We start from the raw sequence: 24,208 nt of genomic DNA, 5'->3' as shown, positions 1-24,208 counted from the left end.
CCTTGTATCTCCAGGATAAGTTAATCTTTGTTTCACCTGAAGTTATTGTCTTGGAGGGAATTTTGAAAGTTATGACGTCCTGTGGTGTTGTTGGAGAGGGAGTACCCAAGGCAGTATTTTGAGATTTATTGATGAAGTTAATGTTTTTTCTCAAAATAAGTTACTACTTGTAAATTGAGAATGGATGGACATTATTAGGTGTTCGAAACTCAAGGGACTGTGGATGCCGGAAATCTGAAGGGTCTGAAAATGAAGTCTTCATCCTGAAAGGTTAACAGTTGCTCTTTCTACAGATGCTACCGCTGATGCTATGTGCCCGTGGTGCTGCTGCAAGTAAATTTTTCATTGCACCTATGTAAACATGTACTTGTGCATGTGACAATCAACTCAGCTTTTTTTTTTAACCTGACCTGCTGCGTGTTTCCAGCATTTTCTGTTTTTAATTGCAAGGTGGCTATTAAATACAATCTTCCTGCAGTTTTGACCTCCCACACCCTGGAGCAGTAATGATGTGGCACTGATAATGCAAAGGACCATCTTGGCCACCCATGATTACTCGTTATTGCGACGTCAGCTGGGCATTGTAGTTCCTCCACAGCCGGGGCCGCGGCTGAGAACTACAACTCCCGGGGTGCACAGCGCGGGAGGCGGGGTCTGCGCAGCCGCACTGGTGTGCCGGGGCGCCGACTTGCGGACGTGGGCAGGGTGACAGGTGCGAACATGCAGTGAGGTGGCGGGGCGGCGGCGGTTGGTCCCTCCCGCCCTCCCCCTGCCCCGGAGCCGGCCGCCGAGATGTGGCTGAAACCCGAGGAGGTGCTGCTGAAGAACGCCCTGAAGCTGTGGCTGACGGAGAAGAACCACAAGTACTTCGTCCTGCAGCGGCGCAGGGGTTACGGCGAAGGAGGCGGTGGACTAACGGGTAAAGTTGATCGGGGGCGGCGAGTGAGCACCTCCGGCCGCTGGGGGCGCTGCAGCCTGGAGGACCACTCTCCTCAGTGCCAATGGGTGCTGAAAGTTCGACACAGCAGCAAAACTTTATGTAGTTACTTGTTCATCTGTCAATTTTGTTTACTCTTTGCTGTTTACTTTGTTTATTGTAATTAGTATTAGTAATTATTGGTAGTATATTATACTGGTATAATATGTTAATAGTATCACTAATTAGTCATTAGTAATCTTTTCACTCAAAGTCAAAATCAGAGTTTCATTGCACCTGTGCATACATGTACTTGTCATATGCACAGGTGTAATGAAAAACTTACTTGCAGCAGCATCAGGTAAACAGCGTTCACAAAAAATGCATAAATTATGCACAATTTTTACAAGAAAGAACACAATTAGAACAAAAAAAAAGCAGTCCATTGTAGGATAAGGTGATCAAAGTGGTCACAGTGTTGCTATAACTGAGGTAGTGATTAAGGTTGGGCAGGTTGGTTCAAGAAGTGAATGGCTGAAGGGAAGTAGCTGTTTTTGAAGCTGGTGGTGTGGGACTTTAGGCTTCTCATTTACCTGATTAATTATTTAACATTTATTAAATCTAATTTTTATTTTTCTATTTTTGACATTTAATTATTCAGTTAGCTACTTGACCATTACATTTCTTGTCATTGATGTAACTGCTATATCATTCATCTGTTTTGACGGCTTGTCATTTACTTGCTGGCTATCTATAAGTGTTTGTTGTTTGCTGTTCTTCATTTGTTTAGTTGCTATTGGGAGCATCTCATTTTTGGCTCAGATTGTGGTACTGTTTGCCTTTGAAACAGGAGGCTTCAAAGTTAAAAAGATCTTGGTTGATGTGCCAGGAAAATGCGGCATTGTTTAAGGTTCCATATTTCACATTAATTGACCACACCTTCGCGATGTTATTCTGTAAAAGAACAGCAATTTGATTTCTGACGCCTGGGCTAATATTTAGATCTCAGTGAGAATCACTAAAGTGGATTATCACTAAAGTGGATTATCACTAAAGTGGGCATTTTTGCACTGTAGTTTGTGGGAGCTTGCTGTGCAAAAATTGACTTGTTCTTCCCCTTGCACTTGTTCTAGTCTGCACTCTCCATCCCATGTCAAAAATGAGTGGAAAAAGATGCCTTATAGAGAACAGCTTTATAGTTGGGTACCAGACTGCAAAGGTTTATTTTATATTGTCTGTTTGGCAGCTATTTTCTCATATTCTGAAGTTTCATTTTGCAGAAGGGACTGCTGTTTCTTCTGAACATCAAGGAACTGGATTAGCACATTATAGGTTTCCACTTCTGGGGCAATATTCTGCTCAGATGATGGAATCAAAATACTCACTCTCTTCCAGCTGCAATAATGTTCCAGGAAATGCAGCCTCGTGATGCAAATTTGGCAATGTCATTTAGGGGGCAAGGATGGCTAATGTGAAGTGATGTGTTCCTAGCGTTAAAATGCACACATTTCAATGCAGCTTCTCAGTTGTAGAAGTTACAGTTGTTTGTGTCATATTATGTTCACTGATCAATACAGAATGATTCTGCATTGACTGAACATGGTGTGAAAAGTAAAAAAGTTCAAATGGAACGACAGTACTGCATTAGGTAGATGGATTTAGCTTTTGTTACATGCAATAAATTATTGTCATTCCAGGTGATTGTAATATAAGAAGTGTACTAATTTGTCCTCTTCTGTATTTAAAATGGTTTAAACTTAACACTGGCACATTTAAGAATTCCAGATTTAACACTTTTGAACTCTATTCCATTTCGATCTTTGTCTATATTTTATTTACATTATTTTCTTGTTTTGATTTTCTTTCGGAAGTTTAGGTAGTTTTGTCCTATTGTTGTCTTTTCTTTAAATCATGGAGATCATTATAGACCCCTGACTATTTGCTGCGACTTTTGTATTTCATCAAATAAACTAAGGTATTCCCTTGGCTTCAGTTTCTGGAAAGTTGGCTTTTTGAAGTCAAGCAACCTCAATGTCATTATGGACAGAAATTCCACATAAGAGTCTCGCAGCACAGAAACAGTACAGCTGGTCTATGTGAACGCTTGTGATCTACACCAGCCGCTTCCTGTCTTGCTTCATCACACTTGCTGTAAGAGGTTTCTATTTCTTTGTTCTTCATGTTTATCCAGCTTCCCCTTAAATAGTCCTTGCTATTTACCTCAACCATTCAGTGATAGTGAGATCATTGTTCTCATTAGTGTTTGGCTAATGTTTCGCCTGAATCCTTCAGTTTTTGATACCTAAGTGTTCCATGCTTTTGAAATACCCTTTTAGACTGTTTTGTAATCTACTATACCAGTGTTAGCTCTTCCTCTTTTCTAGAGAAAGAGCCCAAACGTCGGCAATCTTTACTTGGTTGTGAACTTATCATCATTTTAAATCTTTTGCACTTTGTCCACTGTTCCATTATCCTTTCTGTACTATGCAAATTACTACCTGAAACAGCTCAAACAAGGGAGGGGAATATTTATTTTAAATAAATGGATCCACTGAAAGGCAGTTTTTTTCCCCTCTGAATTAACGTGCTTGTTTTTACATTATGCTTAACTTTGTTCGAATGTAGTTCTCTGGAACCTGTTGAGAATGTATGACCAAAAGACAGGAGTTAAAGTAGCCAATGTAGATCATTTCAACAGCACAAATGCCTGTAGTTAATAGTATGTTAACCTGAAATAAAAACAGAAAATGCTGGAAACACTCAGCACATCAGGCTGCATCTGTGGGAAGAGAAATCGGGGTCTTCAACCTGAAACATTAGCTCTGTTACTCTTCTCACAGATCTGTTCTGACCTACCGAGTATTTCCACCACTTTCTGTTTTTATTTCAAATTTCCAGCATCTACAGTTTTTAAAAATTTTTGATATGTGAACCTGTACAGGAAGACTTCATGTAGCAAAAGGCTCATCACCTGTCATTTGTTGCACCCTCACCATGGCGATTTTTAAAAAAATCGCCTATTTTATAAAATCAACCTCCATTACATCGCCATGGTGAGGGTGCATTATAGAATTGTATAACTATACATCATAGATGGAGCCATTTAGCCGACGATGCCTGTACTGGTCTCTCAAAAGAATTATCTAGTCCTATTTTCCTGAAAAGTTGTTCAGATATTTGCTGTTCCTGATATTTGTGCAACTCCCTTTTGAAGGTTATTATTGTATGGCTTCTGCTGCCCTTTTGGACAAATCACATCAAAGGATTTTTCTTCAGCAACATCAGTGAATTCAGGGTCATCAATACAAGAGGTTGTCATTGAAGTAGTCTGTCTTTGCTTTAGTCTAGGATTAGATCAGACCCTAATGCTGGATTTATTGCAAAAACCTACAGAAAAGTACATGCTCTTATATTGTGCCTTTCATGGCTTCGTAATGTGTGCAGCTGATGCAGCCACTGAAGGATTTTAAAAATGCAGTCACTGTCATAGGAAAGGCAGCACTAAATATGTGCAGAGCAATGTCCTACAAACATCAGGATAATTTGTTTTCAATGATGTTAGCTGAGGGTTAAATATTTATCAAGTCCCCAGAGAGAGCTTCAACAATCTTTTTTTTGAAATAGTGCATGGAATCTTTTGTGTGGATTAAGAGGCCAGAAGGGCACTCTGTCAATACTGAGCTCGTTGCAAAGTGCTTGACTGCGATACTGGTATCATAATGTAAATGTACACTAAATGACACAGAGCAGGATTCTTCTTAGTACATCATCCGTGATCACTGTTTTAATTCATTTTGTTTGGAGAGAAAAATATCTACTTCATAACTATACTGCAATAAAAGCACTGTTATTAAAAGCTAGGGATAATCTCTTTTTGATTGTAAAGTAAACTTGGGATCAACTGTTCTTGCATTCATCTGGTAATTTGTTTGATGTGCAGCAGAAATACCAAAATTTGTTTGTGTAATGAAGAATCTACCACAATTAAAAAATTAATTTTAGCTTGGAAAATGTTCTCTTTTAGGATGCATGGTATTTTTTTGAGCTTGGGTGACTTGCAGTGCTGAGTGCATAAACAGATGCAGCTTCAGTAAAGATTATTGCTGGGAATTATTGATTTGCAGAAATTATTTAAAGTTTTCTAAAACCCAGTTTAATAACTCACTTACACATGGTTGTAGCTGCTTGAAGTCTGTTGGTCATAGCACACAGATTTTTAAAGAGATTGACAAATGATCTAAAGGCCATATGAGGTAAATCTTTTTATGCAAAGTCTGGTTAGGAATGCACTGTATAATAGTACGGTGGAAAGAGATCCAGTAATAGTTTTCTGGAGGAACTGGATAAATACGTCAAGGTGGAAATAAATGGCATGAATGTAAGATGAGAGCCAAGGAGAGGGTTGCTGCTCAAAAGAGCTGGCAAAGAGTAGAAGGAGCAACTGGACACTTGTAAATTACTATTATGTTCAGTTATTCATGAAAGCTTACATATTCAAAAGCTGAGTTTTTCTTTCTGCTCTTTGTGCAGGCATGTTGGCGTTTGTTTATGTAATCTTTAACTTGTGATTTGCCTTTTTTAGTTGCTATCCCTCAATGTTTCAGATATCTTGGTGTTCATTTTCCTTTAATTCAGAGTCTTAGTTTGTATTAATAATTCTCAGTCAATAACTAGAGTGGAGCTTCAGCCTCTCCAGTAACCTCCGATCACTGTTCCTGTTCTTTATGTATTCAAATGCTTGTCCTGGAAATTTCTGTGACAGTTTAATGCTCTTGAGAGACCCTGGCCTGACATCTGAGGCATAACTAGGAAATATGTTTTTGATAGTATGCATTGAACATGTCTAAATTCTTCCTTTTTTCTGGTGTGTACAAGAAAAATCTGAACAAACTGTAACATTACAAATAGCTTCAGAGTTACACAGCACGAAAATGGACTTCTTGGCCCAACTCTTCCATTCCGACCAAGATGTCTAACCAAGTTACTCCCATTTGCCAGCATTTTGCCCGTCTCTCAATCTTTCCTATCCACGTGCCAAATGTTTTTTAAATGTTGTAATTGTATCTGCCTCGACTATTTCCTCTGGCGGCTCGTTCCATATACCTACCATCCTCTGTAGAAAAACTTGCCCTTCAGTTCTCCTTTAAATCTTCCCTCTCTTGCCTTAAACCTATGCCCTACCCTGGGGAAAAAAGCCTGTGACTATCTATCCTATCTATGCCCCTCATAATTTTGTCAACCACTATAAGTCACCCCTCAGCCTCCTTCGCTCCAGGGAAAAAAGGTTTCAGCCTATTCTATCCTTGTAACTCAAAGCCCTCCAGTCCTGGAAACATCCCAGTCAATCTTTTCTGCATCCTTTCTAGCTGAATCACATCTCTCCTGTTAATTTGAATATCAGGCTGTTAGTACTGACTTGCTGTTTTGATGGATAAATTATAAATCAACAGCTGTAAAACCATTCATTCCCAAACACTTTCTCTGTGGAATTCATATAAGGCTTTGTAGCAGTAAGAAATATACCAAAAAGTTACCAGTTATTTAAGATGTGACCTGTTTTGGTGGCTGTGGCTTGGATGACATTAGAAAACTAATGTCCTGGCAGTTTTCTCCTAGGATGTGTAGACACTAGTTTGATCATTTAAGGTTCATTTATTAATATTCTTTTACAGGATTTAATTTGTTAAATATTCTGTTTATGAAGGATAATATGGGGCTTGCATTATTTTGGAATAAAAACAAATATTACAAGGGTGACGAAGTTAGGACTGTAACTGTCTCAAGAGCTCTTGGCTGTAAACGAGACAGCGTTGAAGAAAAAAAAATTGGAAAAATATTGGACGGACATTTTTAACATTATTTCAACTGTATTGAATATTGATTTATAACCTCACCCAATCACTGCAATTTTTGGGCTACCAATGATGGAGTCTGGCCACCTATCTGCTGCTGCTTGTCGTATGATTGCCTTTGTTACATTTTTTTAATATTTTATTTACAGTGTGGTAACAGGCCCTTCCGGCCCAATGAGTCCGCGCCGCCCATTTTAAGCCCATATTAACTTACCTGTATGTCTTTGGAATGTGGGAGGAAACCGGAGCACCCAGAGAAAACCCATGCAGACATGGGAGAACGTACAAACTCCTTACAGACAGCGACGGGAATCGAACCCCGATCGCTGGCACTGTAATAGCGTTGCACTAACCGCTACGCTACTGTGCCGCCCGATTAATGGCCAAGTGATCCATTTTGTTTAAATGGAAGGATCCAAAACCTCCCACCACTTTTAAATGGTTTTCTCAAACTATATCATGTTTAAACTTAGAAAAAATTAGGAGTGGTGCTGTTGATTCTTCGCTTAAATTTGAGGAAGTTTGGAGTCCATTTATTCAATATTTTCATATGATATAGATCCCTTTTCAATAATCTTTGAACCTAGAGGAGCGGAGTTGACGACATAATAATGTTCTTTGTTCATCGAAAAATATCAGTCCAGTTTTTTTCTTTTGAAATTTTTTTTTAGTTTATTCGTTTTATTACTTACAATTTTTATTCAATTTGGTTTTTTTTATATAATAAATCGTTTTCTTTCTCCTTTTGATTTTTTTTGTAATATATTCATTTACCAAGAAACTGTGGGGCCGAGAATATATTTTTTATTCTTTATGACTATATATGTCATGATTGTCCTCCCGATCTCTTTTTATTATGTGTATAATTACTGATGTTATATGTATTAATCTGTATTAATTTGAAAATTAATAAAAAGATTAAAAAAGAAAGAAAAGAGACATTGGGGATTGAAAAGACACTGCGCCTCACAGTGGTACCATCTGCAAACTTGTTGCTGGGAGTTGGAGCAGAATCTGGCCACGTGGTCATAAGTATATAAGGGGTAGAGTGGAGGGCTGAGGACGCAGCCTTGTGGGGCACCAGTGTTGAGAATAATCATACTGGAGGTATTGCTGCCTATCCTCACTGATTGCGGTCTGTTGGTCAGTGAGGATAGGCAGCAACATCTCCAGCATGATTATTCTCAACACTGGTGCCCCACAAGGCTTCATCCTCAGCCCTCTACTCCCTATACACGCATGACTGTGTGGCCAGATTCTGCTCTAACTCCATCTACAAGTTTGCAGATGGTACCACCGTAGTGGACAGTATCTCAAATAATGATGAGTCAGAGTACAGGAAGGAGATAGAGAGCTTAGTGACATGGTCAACAACCTTTCCCTCAATGTCAGCAAAACAAAAGAGCTGGTCATTGACTTCAGGAAAGGGGGTGGTGTACATGCACCTGTCTACATCAATGGTGCTGAGGTCGAGAGGGTCGAGAGCTTCAAGTTCCTAGGAGTGAACATCACCAATAGCCTGTCCTGGTCCAACCACGTAGACGCCACGGCCAAGAAAGCTCACCAGCGCCTCTACTTCCTCAGGAGGTTAAAGAAATTTGGCATGTCCCCTTTGATACACACCAACTTTTATCAATGCACCACGGAAAGCATCCTATCTGGATGCATCGCGGCTTGGTGTGGCAACTGCTCTGCCCGGGTCCACAAGAAACTGCAGAAAGTTGTGGACACAGCCCAGCACATCATGGAAACCAGCATCCCCTCCATGGACTCTGTCTATACCTCTCGCTGCCTTGGTGAAGCAGCCAACATAATCAAAGACCCCACCCACACGGGTCATTCTCTCTTCTCTCCTCTCCCATCAGGCAGAAGATACAGGAGCCTGAAGGCACATACCGCCAGGCTCAAGGACAGCTTTTATCCTACTGTTATAAGACTATTGAATGGTTTCCAGCGTGCCAAATACCTTCTTCATCACCCTATCTACCTGTGACACAACTTCCAGTGAACTATGCACTTGCATTCCGAGGTCCTTCTGTTCCATAGCACTCTCTAGGGCCCTACCATTTTGTCCTACTCTGGTTTGATCTCCCAAAATACAATATCTCACATTTATCTGGATTGAAAGCCATTTGCCATTCCTCAGCCCACGCACCTCACTGATCAAAATCCCCCTGTAATTTTTCATAACCTTCTACACTATCTACACCACTTATTTTGGTATCATCGGCAAACTTACTAACCTTGCCTTGTACGTTCACATCCAAATCGTTTATGTAAATTAGAAACAACAAAGGTCCCAGCACCTGTAGGGCACATACCACCAGGCTCAAGGACAGCTTCTATCCCATTGTTAGAAGACTATTGAACGGTTCCCTTATCCGAAGACATGGACTCTTGACATCACAATCTACCTTGTTATGACCTTGCACCTCATTGCCTAACTGCACTGCACTTCCTCTAGTTGTGACACTTTACTCTGTATTCTGTTATTGTTTCTACCCTGTACTACCTCAATGTACTGCGTAATGAATTGATCTGTACGAACGGTGTGCAAGACAAGTTGTTCACTATACCTTGATACAAGTGACAATAATAAACCAATTCCAATATTTTAATTCATATTTAAGATGGACAAGCAACTTGCTACCTTGAACTTGTAGAAGTAATATCTTATTGGGTCCGAGGTAACTTGTGAAAGTGACTTGGTGACTTGGTCACCTCAACATATACGGGTATGCTTCTATTTGTTACCTCCCAGTAATTTTGTAAGGTCAGAAAATAGCAAGTGTGGAAAATGAAGTTGCATTCTTGCTTCAATCAAGTTTTTCATTAATTCACTTTTTTTGAGATGTGGAAATTGCTGGGAAGGTATTGCTATTTATTGCCCATTTCTAATTGGCCTTGAAAAAGTGGTGGTGATCCATTTTCCTGAACCACTGCAGTCCTTCTGGTGAAGATACTCTTACAATGTTGCTGCAAAGAGAATTCTAGGATTGAGACTAGGCAATGTTGTACAATAGATGTATTCTAATTTTTGGATATTCTATTTATTTATTTGAAGAATGAAATGTCCTGTTTGTTCTTAAGTGCTTTAACCCTGAAAGGATCCAACTGATAAATTAGTCATTCAGGCATATAATAAGTAAATGTATGTGCAGAATGATATTTCTTCAATTTATTTTCAAACCAAAATGAAAATGTAATGGGTTATATATTCCTGATTGAGGCTGTCTTAATATTTGCAACAATGTAATGCAGCTGTTCATTAAAAGGATTTTTTGTTTGTAAGCCTTTATGTTTGTCTGATCAATAATTTACCCTAGTCCACATTTAAAATACATTTACAGATATATATGATTAAATGTATAAGTACCTAAGTCTTCAGGTTTCAATTGCATTATCTATTTTTGGTTTCTGCAGGTCTCCTTGTTGGAACGCTTGACACTGTGTTTGATTCAACTTCCAAAGTAGCTCCATATCGCATTCTACATCAGATACCAGAATCCCAAGTCTATTGGTCCATTGCTTGTGGTAAGTCATAGCGTTACTTTGCAAATGAAAACTAGAACTGATTGTCTTTAATCATCATTTGTTTGGGATTTCCAGAACTTGGTCAGTTGAAGACATATTAACATGTTGAGTAATCTGAAATATAAAACAATGCAATGGCAAATCCCTATTTAAAAATATTGAGCATTTTTTTCCTTTTAAGATACCTGCAATTTGTGATGAGAACAGTAAGTAAAATGGAGCTTCTTAAAAAAAACTCTCCTCGTCTTCCCTTAATTATTTTTTGCCAATTATTTTATATTTGCATCCTTTGTTTATTGCTAGTGGAAATGGTTTCTTCTTATTTAGCATGACAAAGCTTCTCATAATTTTGAACCATTTATTAAATCTTTCCTCTGCTTCTGGAGATATGGACTTGGACCCCAAGATCCCTCTGAATATCAATGCCGCCAAGGATCCTGTCATTTACTGTATACTTTCCTCTTGCAATTGACTTCCCAAAATGCATTGCTTCAACTTACCCAGATTAAACTCCATCTGCCATTTCTCTGCCCACATTTCCAAATGGTCTCTATCCTGCTGAATCCTTTGACAACCTTCCTCACTCTCCACAACTCCACCAATTTTCATGTCATCTGCAAACTTGCTCATCTGACCACCTGGAGGTCCCAACACTGATCCCAGCAGAATACCATCGGTCGCAGACCTCCAGTCAGAAAGATGTTTCTCCACCTGTACCTTCTTTTATGAAGAAACCAATTTTGTATCCAACTCACCGTGGGTCCCATGTGAATGAATCTTCTGGACAAGCCCACCATGAGGGACCTTGTTAAGTGCCTTTCTAAGATCCATGTAGGCAACATCCACTGCCCTATGCTCATCAACCATCTTTATCATCTCCTCAGAATCCTCTGACTGCAAGGAACAGCGCTCATTTTAAGCTCTTGCTGCCTTGCAAATGGTCAGACAGCAAGAGTGCCTTGGGGGTTAGGTGGAGGGGGAAATAGGGAATAAGTGTGACGGTCTGTTTACCTTCTCAGGAGCCCCCAAGGAAAGCAGATTGAAAGAGGGAGGGAGGGGAGATTAAGGTTTACCGACCTGTTCTGCTCAGCAGCGAGAACTCCTGGGTGAACAAGAGGGAAATAAAGTGTATGTCCCTGTGGTGCCTTGTTGCCCCTTGGCTGTGAACCAAAGTCTTCTGTCGGGAATGCCCATTGCCGGAACTGTAATGCATGGGCCTGCAGGAATTTCATTGTACACAGGGCATGGAATCAGCTAAATTCAAATGTTAATCATTATGTCCTCAATGGCAAGTCCCCCACAACTTGTTACTGTGGATCCATGATCTACACTTCAGTACAGACCATCCAGATGTAGGAGTACACAGATTTGTGTTGAAACTCCAGTGCAGTACTAGTACCTGGGAGTTCTTTGGTGTGCCAGCTAATAATTACTCAACATAAGAATAATAAATTACCTGGCCAAACATCATATCAAGCATTGTAGCAATTCTTATCTTACTTGATTATGTTCCCTTGTTTTGATTCTCTTTTAGTGTCATGTGAAATTTGTTTAAAATAAGTTTATATTAAGGAAAAGTTTAGAAGCCCTGCAAAGTTATAATACTTGGTACTTTTGAGAGTATGACATTCTGTTGTAATGGATTTAGGCACAACTGCTGCTGAATGTTTGCGTTAGGAAATTATACAGTTTAGTGTTAAGACTTTATTGACAGAACAATTATTTACTATTTGGGCATTCAAAGCAATACATCCTGGTTACAGTTTAATATTTGTGTCTCCTGAAAATGATCAAACATTGGTTTCCTTTGATGTTGTGGGTGATGTTGAAGGTGCTGTAGCATTTGTTGTCAGAGGATGTTCAGTGTACATGAAGATTGTGGCTCATCTGCTGCAGCTGAATCATCTTTCTCAATGGTGAAGTGATTTTGTTGCTGCAAATATGTTACTGCTGACTGCTGAGAACCTGTCCCTATAAATGTTGTCACTGGTATATCTTTATCTTGTACTTGCTTTCTCCAAATCAGCTTTGACTTGGGGCGTGGTGGGGGGGGGGGGTGGTGTGGTTGGGCCTTTAGCCATATAGTTCTATGTTATCTTCTTGGAGAGAGAGTTCATCTCGTTTACCTATCTTTTATTGAAATTCATTAAGGTTAATTAAATAAGGGTTAGTAATATTGGTTCAGGGTGGGTCAAGCTAGGAAAAAATGCATTGTTATTGGTAGGATTTTAGTGAAACATATTAGTATAGAACTTTTGCTTTTATCTCTTTGTCTACCAAACTGTGGAAATACAACTGTACAGTTATAGATTTTTGTCTTTAAGAGCTTTGAAATTTGAGTTGTGTCACTTAATTGTAAATTAGAGAACATCCAAATTACAGTATAACAGAATAATTGTACCTGCAAAGTAAAATGTATGAGCTCAATATGTTTCCCCTCACCCTTCAGTGCATTGGTATACTATTAGTAAATATGAAATAGTATTCTAGTTAGTTGGCTATTTTATGATGTTGCTGACATAGAACAATTACAGCACAATTCAGGCCCTTCGGCCCACAAAGCTGTGCCGAACATGTCCCTACCCTAGAAATTCCTAGGCTTACCCATAGTAAAATACTCAGCTCCATGTACCTATCTAACAGTCTCTTGAAAGACCCTATCGTATCCGCCTCCACCACCGTTTCCGGCAGCTCATTCCACGCACTCACCACTCTCTGAGTAAAAAACTTACCCCTGATATCTCCTCTATATCTACTCCCCAGCACCTTAAACCTATGTCCTCTTGTGGCCACCAATTCAGCCCTGGGGAAAAGCCTCTGACTATCTAGCCTATCAATACCTCTCATCATCTTATACAGCTTTATCAGGTTCCCCCTCATCCTCCGTCTCTCCAAGGAGAAAAGGCCGAGTTCCCTCAACCTGCTTTCATAAGGCATGCTCCGCAATCCAGGCAGCATCCTTGTAAATCTCTTCTGCACCCTCTCTATGGCTTCCCCATCTTTTCTGTAGTGAGACAACCAGAACTGAGCACAATACTCCAAGTGGGGTCTGACCAGGGACTTATATAGCTGCAACAATACCTCTCGGCTCCTAAATTCAATTCCCCGATTGATGAAGGACAATACACCATATGTCGTCTTAACCTCAGAGTCAACCTGCGCAGCCGCTTTGAGCGTCCTATGGACTTGGACCCCAAGATCCCTCTGATCCTCCACACTGCCAAGAGTCCTACCATTAATGCTATATTCCGCCAACATATTTGACCTACCAAAATGAACCACTTCACACTTATCTGGGTTGAACTGCATCTGCCACTTCTCAGCCCAACTCTGCATCCTATCTATGTCCCTCTGTAACCTCTGACAGCCTCCAAACTATCCACAACACCCCCAACCTTCGTGTCATCTGCAAACTTACTAACCCACCCCTCCACTTTCTCATCCAGGTCATTTATAAAAATCACAAAGAGTAAGGGTCCCAGTACAGATCCCTGAGGTACACCACTGGTCACCAACCTCCACTCAGAAAACGACCCTTCAACAACCACTCTTTGCCTTCTGTGGGCCAGCCAGTTCTGGATCCACACTGCAATGTCCCCTTGGATTCCATGTCTCCTCACATTCTCCATAAGCCTGGCATGGGGTACCTTATCAAACGCCTTGCTGAAATCCATATACACTACATCTACTGCTCTCCCTTCATCGATGTGTTTAGTCACATCCTCAAAAAAATTCAATCAGGCTCGTAAAACAGGACCTGCCCTTGACAAAGCCATGCTGACTATTCCTAATAATATTATACCTCTCCAAATGTTCATAAATCCTGCTTCTCAGGATCTTCTCTATCTGCTTACCAGCCAGTGAGTTAAGACTCACTGGCCTATAATTTCCTGGGCTATCCCTACTCCCCTTCTTGAATAAGGGAACAACATCCGCAACCCTCCAATCTTCCGGAACCTCCCCCGTCTCCATCGACGACGCAAAAATCATCGAGAGACTCTGCAATCTCTTCCCTCGCCTCCCATGGCAACCTGGGGTACATCTCGTCTGGTCCCAGCAACTTATCTAACTTGATGCTTTCCAAAAGTTTCAGCACCACCTCTCTTCTAATATCTACATGCTCAAGCTTTTCAAGCCGCTGCAAGTCCCCACTACAGTCCCCCGGATCTTTTCCATGGTGAATACTGACATAAAGTATTCATTAAGTACCTCTGCTATTTCTTCCGGATCCATACACACTTTCCCACTGCTGCACTTGATAGGCCCTATCCTTTCACATCTCATCCTCTTGCTCTTCACATACTTGTGGAATGCCTTGGGGTTTTCCTTAATCCTGCCCACCAAGGCCTTCTCATGTCCCCTTCTGGCTCTCCTAATCTCTTTCTTAAGTTCCTTCCTTTTAGCCTTGTACTCCTCCAGATCTCTAACATTATCTAGCTCTCTGTACCTTTTGTATAGTGGGAAAGTGTGTATGGATCCGGAAGAAATAGCGGAGGTACTTAATGAATACTTTACATCAGTATTCACCACGGAAAAATATCCAGGGGATTGTAGTGGGGACTTGCAGCGGCCTGAAAAGCTTGAGCATGTAGATATTAGAAAAGTGGTGGTGCTGAAACTTTTGGAAAGCATCAAGTTAGATAAGTCGCCGGGACCAGACTTTTCTTTTCCTTTTGACTAGATTTATTATAGCCTTTGTACACCATGGTTCCTGTATCCTATCATGACTCCCCTGTCTCATCGGAACATGTCTATGCAGAGCTCCACACAAATACCCCCTGAATATTTGCCACATATCTTCTGTACTTTTCCCAGAGAACATCTGTTCCCAACTTAATCTTCCAGTTTCCTGCCTGAGAGCCTCATAATTCCCTTTACTCCAAGTAAACACCTTCCTAGTCTGTCTGTCCCTATCCCTCTCCAGTGCTAATGTAAAGGAGATAGAATTATGATCACTATCACCAAAATGTTCACCTACTGAGAGATCTGACACTTGACCAGGTTCATTTCCCGATATCAAATCAAGCACAGCCTCTCCTCTTGTAGGTCTATCTACATACTGTATCAAGAACCCTTCCTGAATACACCTAACGAACTTCACCCCATCGAAACCCCTCACTGTCTGGAGATGCCAATCGATGTTTGGGAAATTAAAATCCCCCATCACAACAACACTGTTATTCTCACACCTTTCTAGGACCTGCTTCTCTATCTGCTCCTCAATAACCCTGTCACTATTGGGCGGCCTATAAAAAAACACCCAGCAAAGTTATCGACCCCTTCCTGTTCCTAACCTCCACCCACAGAGACTCCGTAGACAATCCCTCCACAACGTCCACCTTTTCCGCAGCCATGACACTATCTCTGATCAACAGTGCCACTCCCCCACCTCTCTTGCCTCCCTCCCTGTCCTTCCTGAAGCATCTAAAACCCGGCACTTGAATCAACCATTCCAGCCCGGGAGCCATCTAAGTCTCCGTAATAGCCACCACATCATAGCTCCAAGTATCGATCCAAGCTCTAAGCTCATCCGCCTTGTTCACAACACTCCTTGCGTTAAAATAGACACATCTCAAGCCTGTCTGAACACGTCCCTTCTCTATCACCTGCCTATGGTACTTATTCCTAGCCTCCTCTATTTGAGAGCCAAACACCTCTTCCCCAGTCTCTCGAGTACGGATGCCACCCCCCAGCAATTCTTCTTTCATTGAAGCCTGAATCTAACTAGTTACCTTCAGCAATGATCAGGAAACATGACTACCTAATTTTGTGATGGTATCCCTTACATAAAAGAGGCATCTTCGAGTAGTGAATATTTAGAAGAATGAAAACAAAGGGTTGGAATGGGCACAAATGTGAGATCTTTGAAGAGAAGTAATGGAGAGAGAATGAAATGTTAACAAAAAATCTGCTGAACTCGAGCTGCGTACAAATGCCTTTTCAGGCCATATGAAATTTGCATGCTATTCAATAAACAGAATTCAGTTGTGCCCTTGATATAAGTTACAATGTTTTTGACACTATGCCAAACTGTTTATTCTAATACAACCTCCGAAATATGCATTTCAGTTACCTTGCAGTTTTTTTTAATAGAACAAAACTTATCACAAAGTTGCTTCCTTTTACAGCCTGCTAATAAGCTCTCTTTGTCTGTCTGGTGTAAATCTGCCTCGGAGTTCACAGGTCCAATATAAACAGTACTGGTGAAGTGCATCTTCTGTTGCTTGTGTATTGTAATTGCAAGACTTGAACATAGGTTTGTTGATTAACCTTATTTCTGTGTATTAGTGTGAGATTTCTCTTGAAAATATTTAGAAGGTTTCTTCTGTACAGGAAATGAGAATTATGACAAGTGAATAAAGCAATGAAATAGTAGCCAGAACATGGAGTCTCCAATTATAAGCTGATTTGATAATTAGTTAAGGAACATTGACCAAAGGATTCCTTAATTTCTTAGCTAAATAGCTTTTGGATGGTAAATCATTGGTCCCTATTTTGCCAGCTGTTCACATGCACTAAGTAATGACCTGAAAGGAGATTTAGGTCTCTCTATTTTTGAACATTTGAGTGCTGCTTAAGGAGCTTTACTTGCTCTAGTAACCCGAAGTGATTCCCATTTGATTGACTTTGGTTTAAAATGGATAAGTGTGTTTAGTCATGGTCTTTAAAGATTTCTAATGGACTTTTTTTTCTTTTGTCTGAACCAGGAGCCAGCAGTGAAGAAATAAATAAACACTGGGAATGGCTGGAACAAAATGTGATGCCAATACTTTCTGTATTTGATAGTAATGAAGATATTACTAGCTTTATTCAGGGTAAAGTACGGGTAAGAGCAGATTTCTCTACCCACAAGAAGTTGTTTTCTTTTCCATTGTTTTTTCTTACTTTCCTGTTCAGTTTTCTTTTCAGTTGTTTTGCCTCATTGTAGAAGTTTTTGAATTAGGTGTGAAGAGGGTAGTGTAACAGTGGAGAAACAAATTGCATTCTGTTGCAGCTGTTTTTTTGAACAAACGTATGGTAAATAACCATATACCTCAACCATATACATTTGTTTTTAAATGCTAGGAATGTATGAACTGTACCACTTGGTGACCAAGTTGGTCTTGGAATTGTACAGAGTAGAAGGAAGCCATTCAGCCCATTGTCTAGACTAGTTTTAAAGGAATTTCTATTAAGTCCTTTTTTCCTGCTCCTTCCCCATTGGTCTGCAGTCTATCTTTTACCCTCTAGATACTTCTCTAATTCCCTTCTGTAGGTTACTGTATTCACCACACTGTCAGGCAATGCATTCCAAATTCCTTCATTTTTGGCACAACAATGTTTTTTCTTCTTGTGCTATTCTTGTTCTTTGTCAATCACTTTAAATATTTTCTCTCTGGTTATCAACCTTTCAGCTATGGGAAATAGTTTGTATTGTATCTAAACCATTAATGATTTTTACCGTCTCAATCAAAGTTTTATCAAACTTCCAGCATTTTTGCTTGGTTTTAGTTCCTCTGCTGATTTAAGAAATCCCCAGATTTTCTCAGTTCTCCACGTATGTTATTGATTTGGATGAGGGAATGAAATGTAATGTCTCTATGTTTGTGGATAACATAAAGCTGGACAGGAGTATGAACTGTGAGGAGGATGCAGAGGGGCTCCAGAGTGATTTGGATAAGTTGAAAGGGTAAAAGCATGGCAGACACAGTATAATGTGGATAAATATGAGGTTATCCACTTTGGAGGCAAAAACAGGAAGGCAGATTATTATCTGAACAGCAAGAGATTAGGATAGTGGGGCTGCAGCAAGACCAGGTGTAGTTGTGCACCTGTCAATAGAACCAAGTGTACAAGTGCAGCAGGCGGGTAAGAATGCTTGTCAGCCATCACAGCAGAAGGAATCTGATCTAAGAGCAGAAATATCTTCTTCCAATTGTACAGCATCTTGGTGAGCCCATGCCTTGAGTATTGCATGCATTTGTGGTCTCTGTATCTGAGGAAGGCTGTTCTTGTTAGGGAGAAAGCGCAGTGAAGGTTCACCAGACAGATTCTTGGCTGTATGTGTCGTGGGTTTGGTGTATGAAGAGAGATTGGGATGATAGGTCTGTATTTGCTGGAATTTAGAAGAACGAGAGTGGACCTCGGTGAAGTTTATAAAATCTTTGAGATTGGACAGCCCAGCTACAAGATGATGTTCCTGATGGTGTGGAAGTCCAGATCCAGGGGTCACAGCCCAAGGATACCGGGTAGGCCACTTACAACTGAGATGAAAAATTTCTTCAATCACAGAATGGTGACTCTGTGAATTCTGTACCACAGAAGACAGTTGAGGCCAGATCATTAAGTACATTCAAGAAGTTAGATATTTCTAATGGGGAAAAAGCAGGAACAGGATGCTGAACTTGGATGATCAGTTATGATCAGATGAAATGGTGGAGCAGGCTGGAAGGACTGAATGGCCTGTGGCTCCTTGTTCCTCTGTAACTAACATTTCAGTCAATCTCTATTGTAGCTTTTCAAAATCCTTCCAGTCATTCCTATAATGAGGTGTTTGAAATTGGACTCTATGCTTGTTGGAGCTTAACTTGTGTTTTGAGTTTGGCATAACCCTCTGGTTTATGCAGTGTAAACCTTTGTTTATAAATCCCAGAGTCCCAAAGGCTTTATTTTGTGCTTTGTTAATCTGCTGTGTTTCTTTCAATGTTGCCTTCAAGCACCCCTAAGTCTTTCTCATGTCGTACACTTTTTAAAATAGTACCATTTAACACACTTTCTCTCTCTGATTTTCCTATGATAATATACAACCTCTCATACCTTTGTGTTAAATTTGTCGGCCCAATTTCACCCATCTGTCCATGTCCTTTTGAATAGTTAGCAGAAGCAGCAGTGCATCCTGGCACTGAACCTTGGAGAACTGAACACTTCCATCTAGTCCTACCAAAGCTCTGCTTTCATTCCTTGGCTGATTTTGTATCCATATTATAGTTTGAAGGTTGCACAAAAAGCTGATCAGACATCAGCTTTTAAAAGTTTCCAGATGACATTTTGCAGCACTTGAGAGAAATGGAACCTAACTGTTGTAAGTCCATGAATGATGAAAGCAATTAGAATTGTTATTCAACCGCTTTGTGTTCATGGTACCCCAATATTATTGTCCATTTATACAAAAAAAATTGCAATATCCTTTGCAAAACAACTTATTTTATAATTTGATTTATATTTTTCCTCAAATTGAATCAAAATGAATTATTTTTAAAGTCTCTATAATTTCAAGAAATTTCCTTGCATTTTTTTGGATGGATCTAACTTTTGGACTTATTGGCTTAATTAGAGGCTGTTATAATGTAGCTGTTATAAAAATCATATTTGATGTAATTCTGAATTGTTTCTGTCCAAGGGGCTAATAGCAGAAGAATCTCAAAGTACATCAATAAAGGAGGAGGATGACCCTGAGAAATTTCGTGAGGCCTTGTTGAAGTTTGATAAGTGGTTTGGACTGCCTGAGCAAGAGAAGCTGGTGACCTACTATTCGTGCAGTTACTGGAGTGGAAGGGTGCCATGTCAAGGCTGGCTATACCTCAGTGCCAATTTTCTCAGCTTCTATTCCTTTTTTCTAGGCAAGGAAGGTGAGAATCTGTCGTACCTGCAATTTATGACTGATCATTAAAAAGCCAAAGTCTAATTACAAAGTAAATGTTGGATCTGGTGACTGTTAATATTTGTGCTCCAGTCTGGTACCCATGTCCAATGTGTGTGCCTATGAAGCAGGTGGTGTTGCAGCGTCCGATTCAGATTCCGTTTTGGATATTCACCTTTTTGAGGTTTTCAGTCCATTGTGCTGAATATATAAATTTAAAGGAAAGAAATTGCTTGTGTGCTAAACCAAAGCTGACTGCTTTAAGTTACCGTAATTGAAAAGATCATTACCATTGCAGCTCCTGTCTATTAACTGGTATATATCCATCTGTTGAGCCTGTTTTTAATATAATTTGGTTTATTATTGTCACATGTAATGAGGTACAAGAAAAAACTTTGTTTTGCATGCCATCCATACAGATCATTTCATCACATCAATGCATCAAGGTAGTACAAGGTAAAACAATAATGGAATGCAGAATAAGGTGTTACAGTTACAGAGAAAATGTAGTGCAGGCGGGCAATAAGGTACAACGCCATAACGAGATAGATTGCGAGGTCAGGAGTTCATCCTTATCGCATTAGGGGACCATTCAATAGTCTTATAACAGCGGGATAGAAGCTGTCCTTGAGCCTGGTGTTATGTGCTTTCAGGCTTTTGTATCTTCTGGCCGATGGGAGGGGGGATAAAAGAGAATGTCTGGGGTTGGTGGGGTCTTTGATTATGTTGGCTGATTTACTAAGGCAACGAGAAGTGTAGACAGAATCCATGGAGGTGAGGCTGGTTTCCATGATATGCAGAGCTGTGTCCATAACTCTCTGCAGTTTTTTGCAGTCTCGGGCAGAGCAGTTACCATACCAAGTTTTAATGCATCTGGATAGGATGCTTTTAGTGGTGCTACCATAAAAAATTGGTGAGGGTCAATTGGGACATGCCAAATTTCTTAGCCTCCTGAGGAAGTAGAGGTGCTGGTGCGCTTTCTTGGCCATGGCGTCTATGTGATTGGACCAGGACAGGCTATTGGTGATGTTCACTCCTAGGAACTTGAAGCTCTCAACCCTCTCTACCTCATCACCGTTGATGTAAACAGGAGCATGTGCACTGGCCACCTTCCTGTAGTCGATGACCAGCTCTTTTGTTTTGCAGACAATTTATTCATTTTTGGGAATTGGGTGTCACTGACCAGTTACTCTTGCGAACCTAGTGGTGAACCAGCTTGCTGAACTGATAGTGTCATTGTGGCAAAGGTGGTACTCTTGTGCTGCTGGGAAATTCAGGATTTTGACCCAGCATTTATGAAGGAATAATAGTGTATGTCGATGTCAGTTATGAGAGACTTGAAGGGGAACTTTGAGTTACTGTGGTGTAACTGCTGCTGTTGTGCTTCTGGGAGATGGAGGTTGTGGGTTTGAAATGCCACTGTTCTCTACGCCAATCAAGGCTCTCAATCTTGCATTTTTACTTTCTAAAACTAGATTATTGTGTAGCACTTCGTATAATCATTAGCAAAGTCAGTTACCACATAGTGACTGTACTTAATTTATGCACTGTTGCTGTCGGTGTGTAATTTTACATTTTTGAGTTTTTAAATCTTCTGGAATATGATGTCTTGTATTTTAGGAGTGCTAGAATCAAGACTAATGAGCTGTCTTGTGACTCATCACTTATTCTGCCTGCATTCTAATTGTACATTTGAATACCCCTGCTGCTACAAATGTACATGGAGAAGGCTGTAAACCATGCACTTGTTGAGAGGTCATAACTGTAATGCTTCTAGGCAGCATTAATTCTTGTTTTTGTGGGGTAGAAAAGACTAGATTTACAAGATAATGGAGGCAGCTGTGAATGAGTTATCTTAGAAAGTATTGACCTTTTGTAAGGAGTAGGTGTTATGCTGGGATTGGATTCTCCTGCGATATCTTTCTGTGGTGGAAAATACAGATCAGACACTTTCACCAGTAAAGAAGTTAATTTCTTTGTCTTAATGGTTTTCTGTCCAGGCAGGCATTAAAGGTACAATGAGCACTTACTGCTTGTCCTTAACTGCACTTGAGAAGGTGATGTGAACATCCTGCTCAAACAACTGCCATCCTTCTGGTGAGGGTATACCAACAATGGTGTTGGGCAGGGAGTTCTGCAGTTTAAATCTGGAGATGATGCAGGAATGATGAGATATTTCCATGTCATAACTTGGATGGCACCCTGTGGGTAGTGGTGCTCCCGTGCCATTGCTCGCCTTCTCCTTGATGGTGGACTTTGTGGCTTTGGTAGGTGCTGTCACAATAGTGACTCCTATGCTGCCTTTTAAAAGGCCATTATAGGATTATTTTCTATTAATGTTCCTAAATATAGACATCATGTTTACATTTACAATTCAACTATTGATCCTTTTCCATATTGATTTTCCATATGGTGGTTGATATCAGAATTTGGTTCAAATACTTGTATTCCAGTTTACTACTTGTGCTGTAAAACGTGAAAAAATGGGGAATGTGGCAGCCTATTTGTGTGTTGCAGGCTCCAAACAGAAGCCTACAGGTGTCATTAAGGGATAAATATTGGCCAGGACATTGAAAATAACTTCCTTATTCCGTTTAGAAATGTTTCCCTGTGACTTTTTACTTTCACTGGAGAAGGCAGATAAGGCTTTGGTTTAACACCTCATCCAAAAGACAGCATCTCCAGTAATGTAGCTCCTTTTTCATTAATGTGCTGGAAGTATCAGGTCAAACATTTTTCCTCCAGTCTTTGGAATGGTACTTAATCCCTTAACCTTTGGGTTCAGAGGTGAGATTTATTAATAGATGTTTCTGACTATCCTCAAAACAATGTTAACATGAGAGAAAGATGATCTTACTGCTTCCATCCCCAATATTGGTTTAAGAACACAGGAGCAGGACGAGGCCTTTTGTTCCACTGAGCCTGCTGCACTATTTGGATCCTAACACTGCCTTCTGTTTCCAGCTTTAACACTGAAAACACCTGTAGCATATAAAGGCTTAGGGCAACTGAAGTTAAAACTGAGCCAATGTAATAATAATAATGCTGCTACTTAATAAAAATGCAAGAGAAACAAAGGACTGCAGATGCTGGCATCTAGATGAAAAAAAACAACAAGATGCTGGAGGAACTCAGCAGGCCAGGCCCTGAGCCGAAACGTTGACTGTTGTTCTCCATGGATGCTGCGTGGTCTGCTGAGTTCCTCCAGCATCTTGTTTTTTTAATAAAAATGTTCCTATTTGAGTTACTGTGAAATGTGTGGACTACATCAAGTGTGCCTTTAAATGCAGCAAGCTGGTGCAACAGTTAGTATTGCTGCTGCACAACTCTAGTGCTGGAGATCAGTTTGAACCACAGGTGCCATTGTGTGGAGTTTACACATTCTCCCTGTGACTACGTGTGTTTTCCCCTTGTTGCTGCAGTTTGCTTCCACATCCCAAAGACATGCTGGAAGGAATCTAGTATAGATGGGTGGCAGCTAAATCAGGAGGGAGTTTTTGAGAATGAAAGAGAATTGGTTATGGGGAAATAAGTGGGGAAATGCTGAGAGAGCTGGCATAGAGCCACTGGGCTAAATGGCTTACTATTTCATAAGGGAATAAGAAATGAGAAACACCAATGAAAACTTAATGGAGGGACAAGGCAAAACAAAGTAAACAAAATGTATTACTGGTTGTGTCCTGACTCTGTAGGGTAGAGGATCATTGGAAACCACACTCTGGTTGTGTCTCAGAAATGAGCCATTTTGCTTTACATTGGGTGTTACGCTCTTGCTTTGAGGCAGAAAGTAGTGCTTCGAGCCTGTCTTTAGATTTGAGTGCACAGATTAGGTGAATAGGTGCTATATTGGACATTCTTCAGTGCCAATTAATTTAATCCAGGATCCCCTGCTGTATGTCCTTGATCACCAGATGGATAGAAATTCTGTTGCCAACATGCCTCACTGCAAATTAATTGATGCTGCATTCATCTCTTTCTTGGCTTCTCTTGTGCATCTTTCTTGCACTCTAAGTCTTGTTCAGTCCTACCTTAATTTTCCAACCTTGTATCCCTGCACATTTACCCTTACCCTGTGTCTTTACCGCTCCTTGGGTGTAATAGTCTGATCCATGTTGGTGTGCCATCCAGATACAACTTCTTCAATGTGTGTCCCACAGGCTTCTTGTGCTCCACCCTCTAGGTCATAAATCTCCACTACCTCTTTCTTGATCCACAGCAGATACTGATTGCCTGAGACTCAATCCTTGGGAGAGACTCCAGAATGAGGTTGCATCATTTCAAAATAAG

The 24,208-nt window shown here is 40.4% G+C and overlaps 1 protein-coding gene across 1 annotated transcript in view; it reads left to right on the top strand.

Annotated features, from left to right (window-relative positions):
• The first annotated feature begins 677 nt into the window (after positions 1-677).
• Positions 678-24,208, top strand: part of tbc1d8b (TBC1 domain family member 8B) — a 65,919-nt gene continuing 42,388 nt past the window's right edge. Inside the window, exons 1-4 of the mRNA XM_052022073.1 lie at positions 678-919; positions 10,192-10,302; positions 17,010-17,128; positions 19,682-19,910. Coding sequence (XP_051878033.1) covers positions 793-919; positions 10,192-10,302; positions 17,010-17,128; positions 19,682-19,910 — 586 coding nt within the window. The 5' untranslated portion in view covers positions 678-792. The remainder of the gene's footprint in view (positions 920-10,191; positions 10,303-17,009; positions 17,129-19,681; positions 19,911-24,208) is intronic.

This window comes from Pristis pectinata, chromosome 8 (genome assembly GCF_009764475.1).
Source record: "Pristis pectinata isolate sPriPec2 chromosome 8, sPriPec2.1.pri, whole genome shotgun sequence".
Taxonomy (NCBI): domain Eukaryota; kingdom Metazoa; phylum Chordata; class Chondrichthyes; order Rhinopristiformes; family Pristidae; genus Pristis; species Pristis pectinata.
This window is presented reverse-complemented; position numbering and strand designations above follow the sequence as displayed.